General features: G+C 34.3%; 1 protein-coding gene across 1 annotated transcript; it reads left to right on the forward strand.

Annotated features, from left to right (window-relative positions):
• Positions 1-1482: 1482 nt before the first annotated feature.
• On the forward strand, positions 1483-16738 carry LOC141829696 (uncharacterized protein At1g32220, chloroplastic-like; the record flags this gene model as incomplete). The annotated part of the gene is given in 3 exon segments (XM_074717220.1): positions 1483-1629; positions 15894-16019; positions 16104-16738. Coding segments are annotated over 3 exon segments (560 nt in total), but the record flags the coding sequence as incomplete, so codon positions are not given.
• Between the last annotated feature and the right edge of the window lie 323 nt (positions 16739-17061).

Consider the following 17061-nt stretch of genomic DNA (forward strand, 5'->3'; position numbering starts at 1 on the left):
GGATTCAAAAAATGTCTAATTAGTGGAGGGTAAAAACAAAGAAGACGTACAAAAATATGCAAACTATAGGAGTAATAAAGTAAAGGAATGAACTAATCTCCTAAATGGTTAATCTTCCAAAATAGATTGACTCCCACAATTCATGTTTAGACAACCACTATGGATTTAGTATAGAGCAACAAGAATGGTAAGGAAATGTGCTATGATTTAACACAACACCATTCAACAAATCCATCCGAAGATTATGAGAGAAACTTATTTTACTCTATGAGTTCCTCGTATCTAAAGAAAACATGAAATGAACTATTCAAATGGGGAAAATGCCATTAATTTCTGCTGTAATGGGTGATCCTTTGATTTCCTCTCTACAATATTATCGCCATCCTTCACTTTGCTGTGTACTGCCCACCAAAAGGAGAGGGAATAAGGTGAAGTGGGCTTTGAATTAACCAGGGAGAAGGCTCAGGCCGTTTTATTCATCATTCATTGATAATGTCATGAAAATTATGCATCATCCATTGATCGTCTAGGATTCAGAGTTAGGATCAAGAGAGGGCTTAGTTGCTAAAGCCAAACTAAGCCTTATGGCTTGGTCACCAGAGGAGATGTGGTTGGGGCCGAGAGGTGCTTGTGTCATAAGCCAGATTCAGTTGTATGCAATAAATATTAGAGATGGAACTTTCTATCTCAAAGCTTGGTTTTGATGTTCAATTCTGATGGTAGGTGGACAAGAGAGGCTGAGGTAGCGAGATGAGTGGGTTGATAAGGAGGTTCCGGTGTGGCTAGGTCACGAGACTTCTGATGTGACCAGATCAGGAATCAATCTCCAGTTGTCGTACTCACAAGGAGGGGTTGTAAATGGGTGCGTTTTTTGGTGGCAAGAAGGGGACTAGCTGTGGGAGGCTGCGGCTCAGTAGTGGGTCTAGGCCTCCAATGAACAAATCACTGGTGTCATATTGCTGATGCCACTGGAGTCAGCTAGTGGACATGCGACCCCCTTTTCTGCTGTCTGTGACCCTTTTTTACTTTTTTTTTTTACGTTCTATGATTAACTGGTTAAACGCATTAACATATTGGATAGTCCAATATCCAATAAGGGTAATGGGTCTGAACCTATAAGCTGAAATCCCATTGATGAAGCCCAAACCAATAGATTTAATTCCTCAATTGCCCAATGTTTATACTGGAACTCAATCCTTAATTATTCCTAAGTTTAGTTTTAAGCCTAACCGCATGGAATATATATTAAATCTGGACTATATTTCTATTCATTAAAATACTGAAGTATACATAAAATTTTTAATCATAATGGTTGGGATTATAGACATGTTTTACAACTTGAGTCCCTTAAGAAGCTTTGCCTTTTATTAGATTTTGCTTCCTTTAATGAGCCTGTATTGATTGTAAAGAGGCTTGACAACAAGGAATACATTTAATATATGTTTGAGAAAGTTCAGTAAAATGTATATCTGATTCATACAGGAGATGTTTTCTACCTAATGTGGGATGAGGTGCTGATTGGGGCAACTGCAGTAGTATCAACCCTTGGAGGATTTGGAAACGAGGATCAGATGAAGAGGATAAATGGTGAAGCTAATATCCTAGCAGTAGGTGCTGCAAAGGATTTTGGTGAGTATTCTAGGATCAAGTCTGGTAAAATTTTCAACTGTGCATTTTCCTTGTTCTTTGAACCGTTCACGTTCAGTGTCTTATATGTATTAATAGTCACTTTAATTTTCCTCAGAGCCCACCTATGCACATTTCCTTGTGTATGGTAATTTAAACTGCCTTTTGAATTTTTGATATCTTCTTTTTGGTCTCTAGATTTATGTTCTGTTTCAACCCTTTTCTTGAAGCGATCAATTCTTCTGAAAATGCTGGCCATCTGTAATAATGAGAATATTTGATAACTTCTGTTATAAAAGCAGGTCCATACTGTTACAAGAATTTCATGATAAGTTATGCTCATAAAACTGTGAACATGAGATTTCTTATTCCATGAACTAGTCAGATTTTATACTCTTGATGATAGTTTGAAAAAGAACAAAAAATATCAAGCTAACATGATCTTGTTGATGTGATCCGGCACCAAGTGACCAAGCTTGATCATCGTGTTTTGATGTAGTTGGTAAAGATTTTAAGTTAGACTTGATTTTGACTAAGATGTGTGTCGTGAAAGTAGGTGCTGACACAATTATTGTAAATGCAATAGAAAAATCTAAGTGAGTCAAACTTGATTAGACACTTAATTGATGGAAAGTCGAAAGACTAGACATTTGACACTGGAGAAATCCAACCGATGTTAGCAATGGAACTGCTAACGTCATGGAGAATAGAATGTTAAGCATTTAAAGGAAGTCTTTGTAGGCAAAGGTGGTCCTCTTGGTTAAAGATGAGTCCTAGTTGGTCGAAGATAACAAGAGACTAGATATTGATAAAGTCCAAGAGATAAATTCTTGATAGGTGAGATGTGAGAGAGTGACTTGTACTGTTGGTGATGGTAGCTATATGGTTTAAAGCAAGATTCAAGAGCTTGGTGGGAACACTTTTCTACTTTATTTACATCGAAAAATTTTAATCATGGTAGAGTTGATCCAAGTTTAAGTTAACAACAGAATTTTTGGATCTACCAACAAAGAATTCTTAAAGGAATTCATCAAAGAGTGAATTTGAAATCAATCTTGTAAGAAAACTAAATTTCTTCTTGGAACTTCGAATCAAGCAAATCAAGGAGGATATCCATTGTTGGTGCTGGGAGCACCACATCGAACCCATGCTTTTATGTATGGGTAAATTTAAAATTAATTTTGCTTGTGATCTGACGAGATTATCAAGTGTGCAGGTAACTTAATAGGATGCAAAGTCCTGATTGGAAATCGGGCTGACAAAGATCTAGTTGAGAACTTGGTAGTAGAAAGATCTAGTGGGACTAGGCAACGGAAAGACCTAGTGGGACTAGACAGTAGAAGACTTGGTTGGTAACTAGGCAAGAAAGATCTGATTGAGCATTAGATAAGGCAGACCCAGTTGAGAACTAGGTGAAAGAAATCTAAGGGAGTCAGTTGAAAGCCGAGGTCTTGGTAACAAGTCTCGATGGATTAGTTAGGAGCTGAATATCTAGCAAAGGTAAGTGATCTACTCATGATACTATTACTATTTCTCATTTACTCTGTTGCAGGGAGCTACTTGATGGTTCTAGGTGACCGGATGTAATCTGAGTAACTGGCTGGAGGTAAGTCTCAACTGATGGAGTCAAGAGCTTTCAAATGATCGGAGCTAGGTGTCGGCGACCTCGGTTTTCTGGGCAACTAGAGCAGCTTTTAGGCGATTGACGAAAGTGTGATCTAGCAATCCGAAGGAGACAATCAAGATAGGTGTTGACCATGCTCTAGGTGCCCAGAGGGAGTTCAAGTAATTGGAGTCCACTGAAATGTTATCGACGGAGATAAAGTTTGCAGCCGTGTCAGTAAGCTTTAGACAATTGGAAGGGTTCTAGTCGACCGGAATAGTGTCAGTCAACGTTCGATTTGAACTCTATAAAAGAAGGCTCGAGGCACATGTTTCAAGGATCGAAATTCTATCATTCTCTTCTAAAGTGTTCTTGTTCTCTTATGCTAACACCCTACGCTCGTGATTTTTAAAGTTCAAACGACAACTAGGCTTATAACTTTTTTCTCTTTCAGTTGTTGTATAATATTATTGTTTTGTCCTTAACTCTTGATTCTTGTTAAAGGATAGGAATCATAATCTTTATTTTAAGATGTTGCATATTAATCTTGCTTAGTCTTTTGTTAGATCTTACATGCTAATTGTGCTAAGTGTTTTATTAAATGTTGCATGCTAGTCATGTTAAGGATTATGCTAGATATTGCATACTTAGATGAGAATTAAATTGCTTGTGTATTGATTCTGTTTAATCAAGTTAGAAGTTAATTTACTTGTTTTATTTTCTATTGCATACTCTGTGTATTAGTTTAGAAGTTTTTCTCTATCAACTCTTAAAAAATCGTATACGCTATTCATCCCTTTCTAACATTAAATAGATCCTAGAGATATCCAAGTACATCAGCCAAAGTATGCAAAGGAAATTATTTAAGGATTTAGGATGGAGAACTTTAATTGGAACAAATCTCAAGTTAGATAATAATCTGGAAGGTAAAAAGGTTGACTCTAAATATTTTTGTACTTTATTTAATAGTTTACTTTATCTTACAGCAAGTCACTCTAAATATTCTTTTTGTTGTTACTTTATGTGCTAGATTTCAATCAAACCCTAAGAAATCACTTCTAGTAACTATTACAAGAATTGTTATATATTTTAAGAGGACTGTTAACAATGCACTTTGATATCTAAAGACAGACTCATTGGATCTCATAGGCTACACTGACTCCGATTACTGGGGTTGCAACTTAAAAAAACACAAGTGGATGATGCTAATTCCTTGGCTCATCACTTGTGAGTTGGAGTAGCCATAAATAATATTGTGTGAGACTATTAGCTACCGAGGAGGATTGAGATGAGCGCTAAAAGGGGGATAACACTTTTAAAAATCAAATGTTGTTTTAAAAGTTTATCAGATATACAGCAGAATAAACTTTTGGGTTTTCAAGATCAAACTTAATTTTGAAATCAATTAACATTTTAAAAACAAAGAGTTAAGGCTAAGAGCAATAAGATAACACAATGATTTAACGTGATTTGTTAACCCCTAGGATCCTACTCTATGACCTATGATTTGACCTATGATTTGTTAGATGAATCACTCTCTGTTAAAATCCCATTATATATTCTCCTTTCAAAAATCTTTTGAAGGTAGATAAACCTTTTTACAAACTACTAGCTTTTAAAATATATTTAAAAGTTGAATGCAGAAAGCCAAAACATAATGCAACAAACAAATAATATAACATCTATTAAATAAATAATTGAAATAAATATACCATGTTGTTGAATATCTGAGTTGCTTGTAGCAAACTTTTGGATGGAAGAATTGCTTCTAATTTTTTCTTAGTGATTCTTAGTTTAGATTTCGTAGATGTTATGGGCGTGCAACACAATCCTCTTCTGCAAAAGGTGGAATCCACCACCTTAGCGTGTCCACATGGTCAGCCCCACGACCATATGTGAGGAGGTAAATCGAGAAACTGCAGTTGATTACGACGCAGGAGGGTATTGTCTGGCTTCGCCAGGATTCGAACCCTTGCCCTCTTCTACAATTCTGCTGCGTCGTAACCAACTCAGCTTGCCCCAGGGGCTAAAACTGTAGTGGATAAATTTTTTATAGTGACCGACCACCGAAACGGCCCCATATCAGAAAACCTCCTAAGGGATTTTTTGGAGGTACGGTACCACTATGTTGATAAGAGCATACTGCCGAAACAGTACCTCAGCCAACAAATACATATTGCTAAGATTTGAATCGCACAGCACCTCAGTCAACAAATACATGTTGCTAAGAGGATTCGAATATGAAACCTCAAGCAACAAATGTCTCCATGCTTACCACTTGGGATAAGACACTTCAACCGTGCAACACAATCCTCAATTTATAGTCTCAGTTTGACAATCTCTAATTGACCAACTTATCCATCTTGGTCGACCAAACCAAAATATTCAGTTGTTATCCAAAGCAACAATTATCAACTTTGTCTCTAGTTGACTAACTCATCTAGTTGACTAATAAGCTGTTATGTATTCATTTGGTTTAGTTGCCAATTATCATCTGATGGACCACCTTACACATTCTCATTGACTAACTTGGATAGATTTCGTTGATCAAACTTTATTTCCTTGCTTTGTCGATTGCTGATTGGGCATATGGTCGACTTTGAGTTGTGATCCTTATCATTGTCTTTAGCTGCTAATCGAGCATGTAGCTGACTAGTATGATTCATGTTGTCAACCAAGTTTGTGTGACTTCTATTCTTTGACTATCTGATCTTTGTTGACTTTCACTTCTAGTCGACCGATTTAGATTATTTTAGAATTACTATTTGATCTTTGTTAACTTTGACTTCTAGTTGATCGATTTAGATTATTTTAGAATTACTTCATTTCTTCTGAAGAACTAAACAAGATGCCAATGTAGTGGGCTGAGTCCTATAATCTGGTCGACTAATATTCAATTTTTTAAAATATTAACAAGTAAATATAGAATATTTAAAGTATATAAAATAACTGTAAATAAAGATTAAATAGTGATAATCATGAATATGGCTTAAGAAGCCAGATTTGATAGGGTAATTATGCATAACTCATTGACTTTAATCGACTGCATGTTTGATTGACTTTGAAAATCTTGTTGGTTTCTTAGTCAAGTCAATTGCCTAAGTTGTAAGAAACTACTCTCATCCCAATGTGGAGTTTAGCTCAAAGGCTCATCTGATAATGAACTTCGATGGTGATTAGTTTAGCAGTTGAAAGGGTATTATTGAAAAGTGAAGTTAAAAGCAGCAAATGTTGTGATTTTCATAATATAGGTAGAAAAAGAACACATGATAGGGAAGTTACAGCTAGGTTGTTGGAACTATGTACTCAATTATACTAATCTTCTTGATTCTTTTGTGTGATCTCTCACTTGGAACCACAGAGTGCATCTGCATGGTTCCATGCTTGTTAATGCAAATTGTATGACCAGTGTGTGTGAGAGAGGGGGGGGGGGGGTGAATTTCGCTCGTTCATTCGTTAGTTCTATCAAAGAAGCTAGCAGCGGAATTAGATAAACTACACAAGACTCACTGATTTATTTGGTTCCTAACGCTCAGGGTTAGTACGTCCAAGACTTATGTATGAGAAGTGCCCGTCTACTAGTGGTCTCCTTTTCAAAACTCTTTTCGGAGGCGGAGAAATCAATTTAACAAAGAAAATGAAGACAAATTTATGATAAGTAAAAACAATGATAAATAATAACTATCTTGATATTTGTCAATTAGATTTTAGGTTGTAGTTTAGCACATGGATTAAAATTTCGTGCTGAGTCGGTTGAAACGGGTAAAACATTTCGTTCCGCTCGCCGACCGACACTGACACGACCGACACTAGGTCCAGTCGCAGGAGGGATCGTGCAGTGTGGTCGTGCGACCTCGGTGACTGTACCGGAGTGGTCATGCAACCCCAATGACTGCACCGGAGGGGTTGCGAGGCCCCGCGGCTGTGCCCAGAGGGATCATAAGGCCCCGCGACTGCGCCGGAGGGGTCGCGCGACCCCAACGATCGTGTGACTTGCGTCTGTGCAGGCCAAGGTCGCACGCGACTCGGGAAAAATTAAAAATTTTTAATTAAAACGGAACTTAATTATCTCAATTAAACCCTTAATTAAACCCTAATAAAATTATCTAATTAATTATATATTTTATTTAAACTTTAATAATAATTTATTTATTTATTATTATTTTTTAATGAATCCAATCAACCCCTAACCTAAATAAATAATCAAACATATTTCTTAAAATTCTAATCAAATTATCCTATTAAAATATATAAAAATTTATTTAAAATTTTAATAAAATTTTATATATTCCTAAAACCCTTCACAAGGGTTGCGTTGCTGCGACGACCTCCAAGGGCTATTATAGTCATGATTTTTTTATTTTTTAAATATGTATTTTTTAAAAAATAAACTATTATTAATAGTTAAAAAATTAAAAATTATTTCAAAATTTTTAAATAATTTTAAAAATTAATGAATATTTTATAAAATAATTTAATTTTTAAAATATATATATAAATTTAAAGTAATCTAAAAATTTAAAGAAAATATAATTCTTAAACATTTCAAATAATTTTTTTAAAATTAAAAATTTACAAATATATTCAAAAAATAATTTAAATTTTCAAATAATGTTATAATTATTTTTAACCTTTGAAATGATTTTACAATTTTATATTTAAATTTGAATTTTAAAAATTATTTTTCTTTTAAATAATATTTATAATAGTTTAATAAGCATTATCTTATGAGAAAATATTAAAATATAAATTCAACATTTCAACATATAAAATATATTTTATAATCAAATATTAATAAAATTAATATACATCTATATTTAAAATTTAAAAAATATCGAAACTATATCGGCACGATACGATACCGAAATCGTATCGTTCCGGTCTTGGACAGAAACCTCGGCACGGGTCGAGGTTTTAAACCTTGGTTTAGCATGGGGGATTGTACTATTGTAGAATATTAATAATGGTTGACTGTAAGTAATATTTCGGCATGTCTATATATATTGAATGGTAGAAAAAAAACATCACTACAGGAGGAAACTAAGGTTAGGTTACAGTTTCTTCTTGAAAAATTTAGACATGTCTCACTAGAAAACTAACATAACATAGTAAAATTCCAGTTAACTTACCAAATGTAGAGTATCCATCATACTCATACTTTTTTTAGGATTGTGGAAGGGTTCGCAAGAGTGGCATCCAAGAACTAAGCAAGCAAATTGCGGATTGACTTTGTAGATTGATTTTAGTGAATTTAATAGTTGGTAGAAGTGCTTGCTTATTAAAACGAATCCTTGTTTGTTGGCAATATGTAAATGTACAAATTGATTACCGACGACAATGTTTGTTTTTACAAAAGCAAAACATCAAGAAGGACCTGAAATAAAACAAAACAAAGGAGCTAGCAAAGCAGGATGTTAATGTTAATTTAATGAACCAAAAAATGAGGGACCTTGCTTAACTAGGTAGTCCATTTAAGATGAAGCATCATTGATGTAGCACAAGAGGAGATTGAGTGTCAGAAGGTTTGGGGGAGTAGAAATCTGGAATGAAGTGGTAAAGGAGTGCAGACATTTAGGTATCACACATAAGGGTTCCTAGGCATCACACCATAAGGAGATTGTATCACACAACCTAAGAGAACTCTCAAAACTTTGATATCTATTTTATATCCTAACATTATAGCGATACACATATTTATAATAGGACTCACAAAGGACTCATAAAGACTCATACTAAACATAAATGCTAGTAGATGGACTCATTGAAAACATAAAAGATTCATAAAGATACATAGGAATCATAAAATGCTGCAATTTTCCAAGCATGTGAAGTTAAAGCATATTTGTGGGATATTTAATGTTGGCTTTTGACTTTTGACTTCAACCCTTTGGAATTCATGAACTTTATGTCAGCTCCCAAGTAGGTCTATCATCTTCTAAGATATGTCAAATTAATAGTCGAGCTTTAGAACTTTTGTTTCTGTGTTTATAGACTTTTAATGAAATTTGCCACTTATCTCCATCAACTCTTTCCGGGTGAGAAAAACTCGTCTCTGACGAGTTAAAAGCGTGGAATCTTTCATAAAGATCTCAATTCAGCTGTTGAAATCAGCATTAATCCATGTGCATTCAGAAAGGGGTTGTGCCTTCCAATTGATAACATATTTTTGATAATTGCTTCCCTTTTCAGACATAATTTGATGATCAATAACATCTTCAATGTTCAAATTGATGGCAAACGGGCATTATTTGTGTTACTTGCCATAACATTTTTATGTCCAGAATACAAAGTGAGGACCTCAGTGTTGAAGATATTGCTAATACTCATATCTATTGGTAGATCATGGACATAAGCATTAGAGTTGATTCTTTAAAACTTTGTAGGGTCCAACATTCCTTGAATGAAGTTTCTTATAAACCAGATATCTTTCTAGCCTTAAACGAACCATAACCATATCGCCTTCCTTAAATTCAGCAAACTTTCTTTTCAAATCAGCATGTGTTTTATATCTTTCATTGCTTAGAGCAATTTTCACTTGACATTATCATGTATAACTTGTATGTGTCTGCTAAAAGGTCAGCTTCAGCACTTGGTCTTGCCTCCAATGGTAAAGGAACCAAATCAATTGACTTTCTAGGAAGCATGCCTGTAACAATGTCAAATGGGCTGCGTCTTGTAGATCTATTTACCGAACTATTATCTGCAAACTCAACCATAGCAAGAATTTGATCCCATGTGGTAACATGATCTCCAAATAGGCAACGAAGTAAATCACCCAAACTTCTATTAACAATCTCTATTTGATCATCTGTTTGAGGGTGAAAAAAAGAAAACTTCAATGTTGTATTCATCAATTTCCATAAGGTTCGCCAAAAGTAGCTTGTGAACTTCACATCTCGGTTAGAAATAATCGTTAATGGCAACCCATCAAAACGAACAACTTCCTTGAAGAAAAGTTTAGCAATGTAAACAACATTTATCGTCTATGAGCATGGAATGAAGTGAGCCATTTTTGAAATTTGATCCACCACCACAAATATAGAGTCATGCCCTCTAATGGTTTTAGGCGACCAAGCACAAAATCCTTGCTTAAATGTGCCATGGTCTGTGTGGCACAAGTAGAGGCATATATAAACCAGTATTTTTCTTTCTTCCTTTAGATAATTGGCATGTGCGACATTGAGAGACAATCTTGGCCACATCCTTCTTAAGGCTAGGCCAATAGAAACGGTTCTCAACCATTGCAATTGTTTTATTCCTTTCAAAATGACCTGCTGCCCCACTCCCATATCACTTGTTCATGAAGAAACGTATTAGGCAAACAAAGTCGAGTTCCCTTGAACAAATAATTATAATGCAGCGAAAAATCTGAGAGATCTCCATGCTATCCTGCAATTAAAGAATCAAATATATTTTTGAAATCTTTGCACAAAGGATAGTCTTTCTTAAGTAGTTCAAATCCCACCACTTGTATAACCATAGAAGAAAGAATATATACTAATCTACTAAGTGCATCAGCTGTTTTGTTTTCAACACCGGATTTGTGCTTAAAGGTACATTCTTGTTAGAAAGAAACCCATTTCCCATGTTGATGACTTAGTTTTGTTGAGAATTGTTATACTGAAGAGATTAGTGATCAAAATATAGAATAAACTCTTGTGGAAGGAGGTAGTGTCGCCAAAACGCAAAGCTTGAACTACTGCATAAAATTCTTTATCATAAGTGGAATACGGTTGTTTCACCTCATTCAACTTCTCATTAAAATATGCAATAGGATGCCCTTCTTGATATAATATGCCTCTGATTCCAACATTCAATGCATCACATGCCACTTTAAAGACGTTTGAAAAATCTAATAGTCGAAGAATAGGTGCTTCAACTGATCTTTTTCTTACTATTTGAAAAGCTTGTGAAGCTGTGTTGGTCCAAACAAATGAGTCTTTCTTCGTACAATCAATTATAGGGGCCATAATAGTATTGAATTTTTTGATGAAACACCTATAAAATGTTGCTAGGCCATGAAAACTTTTGATTTCTTATAGTGTCCTAGGCAATGACCATTCTTGGATGATTTTTACCATATCAGGATTTGCCTGTAATCCTCTAGATGACACCACAAAGCTCAAGAATGCTATAGAGAAAGTCATAAAGGAGCATTTCTTTAAATTTATATAGAGCTTCTCTCTGCGAAGAATTCTCATGACTTGTTGCAAATGAATAAGACGATCTTCTTTAGTCTTGTTGAAAATTAAGATATCATCGAAATAAATAAGAAACTTTCGGATAAATGGTTGTAGTACCTGATTCATAAAGCGCATAAATGTGCTAGGAGTGTTGGAAAGACCAAAAGGCATGGCAACCCATTCATAAAGGTCATCTTTAGTTTTGAAGGTTGTCTTCCATTCGTCTCCGGGCCTTATGCGTATTTAATGATTCCTACTTGTCAAATCAAATTTTGAAAAGATGTAAGAACCAGCAACATATCTAGCATACCATCAAGGCGGGGAATTGGGAATCGATATTTGATAGTGATCTTATTGATCGCATGACTGTTAATACACATGCGCCAACTATCATCTTTTTATGGTGTTAACAATGCAGGGATAACACATGAGCTTAAACTTTCCTGCATGAAACCCTTGGACAACAATTCATCCACTTGCCTCTTTAATTCTGCATGACCACGATTCATTTGATAGGCTGGTAGATTGGGTAATTGTGAACCTAGCACAAAATCAATAGCATGTTGAATGTTACGCATTGGTGGACGCTCACTAGGTAATTCTTTTGGAGCCACATCAGAGAAGTAATTAATAACATGGTGATTTCTAGAGGAAATGAAGAAGCTTCGGTAGCAGTTACTTCCTTAACTTATTTGATTATTAGGGTATATATAGTAGAACTTATTTTTGCTCTCCTACTGAAAATTTTTCTTGGTCAGAATGTAAAGAGAATTTCCACTATTAGTAGCATTCTTTGCTTTCTCTCGCTTTTATTTCTTCATTTCAATAGTCTACGTTGGTTTCAATAATAATGTTGTTGTTATGTGTTCTCTTTGCCATAATGATGCACATCTCGATCATATAGCCAAGGTTGCCTAAGAAATAAATGAGTTATTCATAGGAATAATTTAGAATATTTAGGGATAAATATTCTATTAGGGATAAATATTCTATTTTTTTTATAGAATAATTCTCCTATAATAGGTCCCTATATACGTATATAAATAGGGACTTATCTCTTGTAATAAAGTAAGATTCCATATTATTTTATATTTTTATTTAAATTTCTATAAGCTAAGGATATAATTTTTAATTTGAATTAAATTATGTTCCATAATTAAATGAAACTTGATGATAATTAATTTTATTATTTTAATTTGAGTTTTTAAAATTTAAATTTGACTTGTTAAAATTAATAGTTTTATTTTCTTGAATTTTAGTATTTATTTTTGAATTTTTCAGATTTAATTTTGATTTTTTGAAATTATTCATTATTTCATAATTAGGTGCACGATAGTAATTAATTTATTTGTTAAATTTAGATTTTTAGTATTTAAATTTGAATTAGTATTTTTAAAATTTAAAAATTTATAGTTAGATTATCTTGATTTAATTTTAAATTTTTAGTGGTCAAATTATTAATTTAGAATTTATCTTGTTCGATTTTGAATTTTTCTCACTATTAAGATTATCTTGATTAGTTAATTCTGAATTATTAATTAAATGTGAATTATTAGATTTGACTTGATAATTATTAATTTTATCATGGTTGGTTGAATTATTAAATATTTTTGGATTAATTAAATTAATCAAATTTGCACTATTTAATTTTGAATTATCTTGGTTGAATGAGTTAGAGATTTTATCTAATTTTTTATTTATTTGAATTATATATAGATTAATTTCTTTATCAGGGCAGCCCGGTGCACGAAGCTCCCGCCTTGCGGGGTCCGGGGAAAGAATCCATTGTACGCAGCCTTACCTTGCCTTTGGCAAGAGGCTGTATTAATTTCTTTATCAGAATTTATTAAATTTAAATTATTAATGATTGATTTTTTTTAAAATTTTGAATTAGTTTAATTATTTTTAATTCAGATTTATTAATTAACTTGAATTTTCATTATTGATAAGATCTACGCTTGAATTTTTAAATTATTTTTTTTATTAATTAAAATTTCAGAATTGTTTGACTTTTTCAAATTAATATTATTAATTAAATTTAATTCTGAATTTTCTAATTTATTTGGATTTGAATTGGTCAAATTAATTAATTTAGAATTTTCTAAATTATCTAAATTTAAATTTTTTGAAATTAATTAAATTTGAATTTTCTAAATTATTTGAGTTTGCCAAATTAGTTAATTTTGAATTTTCTACATTATTTGAATTTGTCAAATTAGTTAATTTTACATTTTCTAAATTATTTCAATTTTCAACAAGAATAAATCTATCATATAAAATCCTAGGGGCATTTTGGTAAATAATTACACTTATCAGAATCGTAATTCCTAATTCTGAATTTGATTCGTTCTTCGTCTCTTTCTCCAGGCATCGATTCTTGTAGTCTTTGTGTTTTTGTTACTTGAAGCATGTAATGTGCTTTTTGTTTCTCCGAGCTCTTAGCATCGATTGCTCCTTTACCGCCGGTGGTGCCGTCCGAATCTTACGAGTAGGACACTGATTTTTGTAATGCTCTCTCTCCCTATATTTAAAACATATAACATGAAAATTAAAACGAACTTTTAAAATATTACCTTTCTCTCCCTCCATCTTTGCCTTTTTGCTCCCGTAGCGGATAGTCCTATCGAGAGCCGACCGGCTCTGATACTAATTGTTGGACCGGTGCATGTGCGAGAGGAGGGTGAATCTTGCTCGTTCATTCATTAGTTTTATTAAAAAAGCTAGCAACGGAATTAGACAAACCACACAAGACCCATGGATTTACTAGTACAAATAGTAAGACTAAAGTAATAACCAAACACTCAAGTTGGTTGATCTGGAAGTCCTGAGTGCAGCACACCCTTCTTAGAGCTTCTCCGGTTGCACGAGTAAGGCTTCGTTTGAGTTCAGCAGCACCGCAGGTTTAAAAGATAGTAGTGGATTTATTGTTCTTGATATTGCATGTTGGAGGCCTTATAAAGACTCTTCCGGGCGCCCCGGATCGATTCTGTTCGATCCTGTTCTGTTAGCCGATTCTTCCTAGTCCGAGCACTTGGAATTATATTCGGACGCTAGGAACGAGTTCAACCAGGTTTGCCCTGAGTTGACTCCGGACTTGGTTTTGACTGCTTCTGTTTGCTTCTCTTACGCTTCCTCAGTTTTGCTTACAGCTTCCTGCAAACTTAGCATATAACAAACAAGGAACCTCAGTTTACTTGTAGTCTGTCTGTTCTACTAGGTTTACCTAAGTTTTATCTTGTAGGTTTAACCTACTAGGTTTAATTTTGCCTAACTTTCAGTTAGGACTAGTTACTCAGTAGACTTCCCACCTGCCAAACATCGGGTCATCCTTGACCTGCTTGGACTTTCTTGTGCATAACCTCCAATTAGGACTAGTTACTCGGTAGACTTCTTACCTGTCAAACATCCGGTCACCCTTGACTTGCTTGTACTTTTGCCCAACTTCACTCACCATGACTTTTTGCCTAGCTTCACTCACCAGATTTTCTTGTCCAACCTCCAACTTGGTCTTCTCCTTGCTTAATCCCACTGATCAAGATTTCTGCCTAGCCTCCAACTAGGAACTTCTCCTTGTCCAATCACATTGATTAGGACTTTTTATCTGATTCAACTGACTAGGACTTCTTGTCCGATCTAATTAACTAGGACTTCTTGCTAGTCATCTGGTCAACTTTGACTTGACTAGATTTCACTTATATCCAAACATTAAGTCCTATTTGATTCAATCCTTAGTCAAACTGACCAGATCTAGGTATATTATCAAACATCGAAATCCTGAAGGTAGATTGGCGCTCCCTACACCAACACAAACAAAAGAGATTAAAAGAAAATGGAAAGACAATGAATAGAGTGGAGATTGAGAAGCATGGTGTACATAAACCAAAAAAAAAAATTAACGAAGTATAGGTACAGTTTAGAAAGATCATCATGAAGAACATGCGGCTCCAGATTTTCAAAGACAATTACACTTACGAAGTAAAGCTTATAGGTTATTGACTCTTTCTATAAACATGTTCTGCCAGAAATTTCCTAGAAAACTCAAAAGCTATCATTTACTAGAAATCATGCCCTATTTCTTGATTTACCCAGTGAACTGGTCTAATAATGGAGAACTCAGGGAAATTGTCTTGAAACTATATAAATTGTCCTGCTAATGTATTGAAGTTCCATCTCAAAGCTTCTAAACTAATGCAAGCATAATCCTTTGAACTAGGTATGAGATAGGTCAAAATATTTTTCCTTCGAGTTTTTATTTTGTTTCTATATATGCATGAATGTCTGAATGCTTACCTGTGTTGTAAACCATCTTTTGTTGAACAAAATATCTCAGTTTTTTGTTTGTTGCAAGATTAATTTAAGTTGGCTAGTGAATGTATGAGTGTTCTAGTTTGGGACATTCTACATCTGTGCCATGAAAAAAATTGTAGAAGTGCTGTATACTATTTGGTTCCTGGTTGAATTCCTTGTACATTCAAATGTAGGGGTCTCCAAGTTTGTACTGATATCTGTCCATGACTACAATCTTCCTTCATTCCTCCTTTCTTCTGGGTATTTCACTGGAAAGAGACAAGCAGAATCTGAGGTCCTCTCCAAATACCCAAGATCAGGTTACTGACTTGCCTAATTTCTGCATATGTTCATCATGGTATGGTCGTGTCCAATTTCTAATTTCTCGACATATGCTTCACCAGGTGTTGTGCTAAGACCTGGCTTCATCTATGGAAAGAGAAGGGTAGATGGCTATGAGATCCCACTCGATCTGATAGGTGAACCATTGGAAAGAATACTGCTTGCTCTTGAGAATTTTACAAGGCCTTTGAACTCACTCCCTGCGTCTGATCTCATTTTGGCACCCCCTGTGAGTGTCGATGATGTTGCCTATGCAGCAATTAATTCTCTCACAGATGATGATTTTTATGGCATTTTCACAATCGAACAAATCAAGGAAGCTGCTGCTAAAGTGAGGTCCCTGACTTGACAATATGATCCTCGACCATATGGTTCCAAGTGCAGGGTTTTAAAGGCTGTTTTCCAAGTCACTGTACCAAAGCTATCGCGATCAACCGCAATCACCAACAAACTATTGAAAATTTTCACAATATGGTACCCGATAGTGTTGTATCCTTGAACCTGTTCATCTGTCATCAAGTGCTGTAAAAGTTTAGATATATAACTGAATATCTTGTGATCAGTTACTATTACAAACTGTCTTTAGCAAACTGTAACCATATTCAAATGAAGCTGTACTTTGTCAAAGTTTGCGTGTCATTTAGCATTCTGCTGTTAATTTGGGCTGACACTCGACAGATGGATGTCAAAGTTTATGATGCACAAAATTTTCAATTTGCCTTTTCCATTGTCCTTTTTATAATTTTTGTGAGATAAATTTTCTTTTCATATACAAGATATTTGTTCTTTCTCAAGCTAAGAAATCAAAATGCTCTCAAATTTATATTTTTCATGAACAAGTTTTTTTCTAGAAACACAAAAGGTAAACTTTCCAAAACATGTGAAATTTATATTGGATGCACCTAGTTACCAAGGGGTGTACACTGTCCAAAACACCTATGGACTTCAATCTGTCCTAACTCCCTCCTGGGAATCACACTACTTAAAATAATCTCTTTACTTTTTATTGAAACACTCTCA

The sequence above is a fragment of the Curcuma longa genome, chromosome 5, assembly GCF_044706935.1.
Source record: "Curcuma longa cultivar G26 ecotype Majalengka, Jawa Barat chromosome 5, ITB_CL_G26_1.1, whole genome shotgun sequence".
NCBI classification, from domain to species: Eukaryota; Viridiplantae; Streptophyta; class Magnoliopsida; order Zingiberales; family Zingiberaceae; genus Curcuma; species Curcuma longa.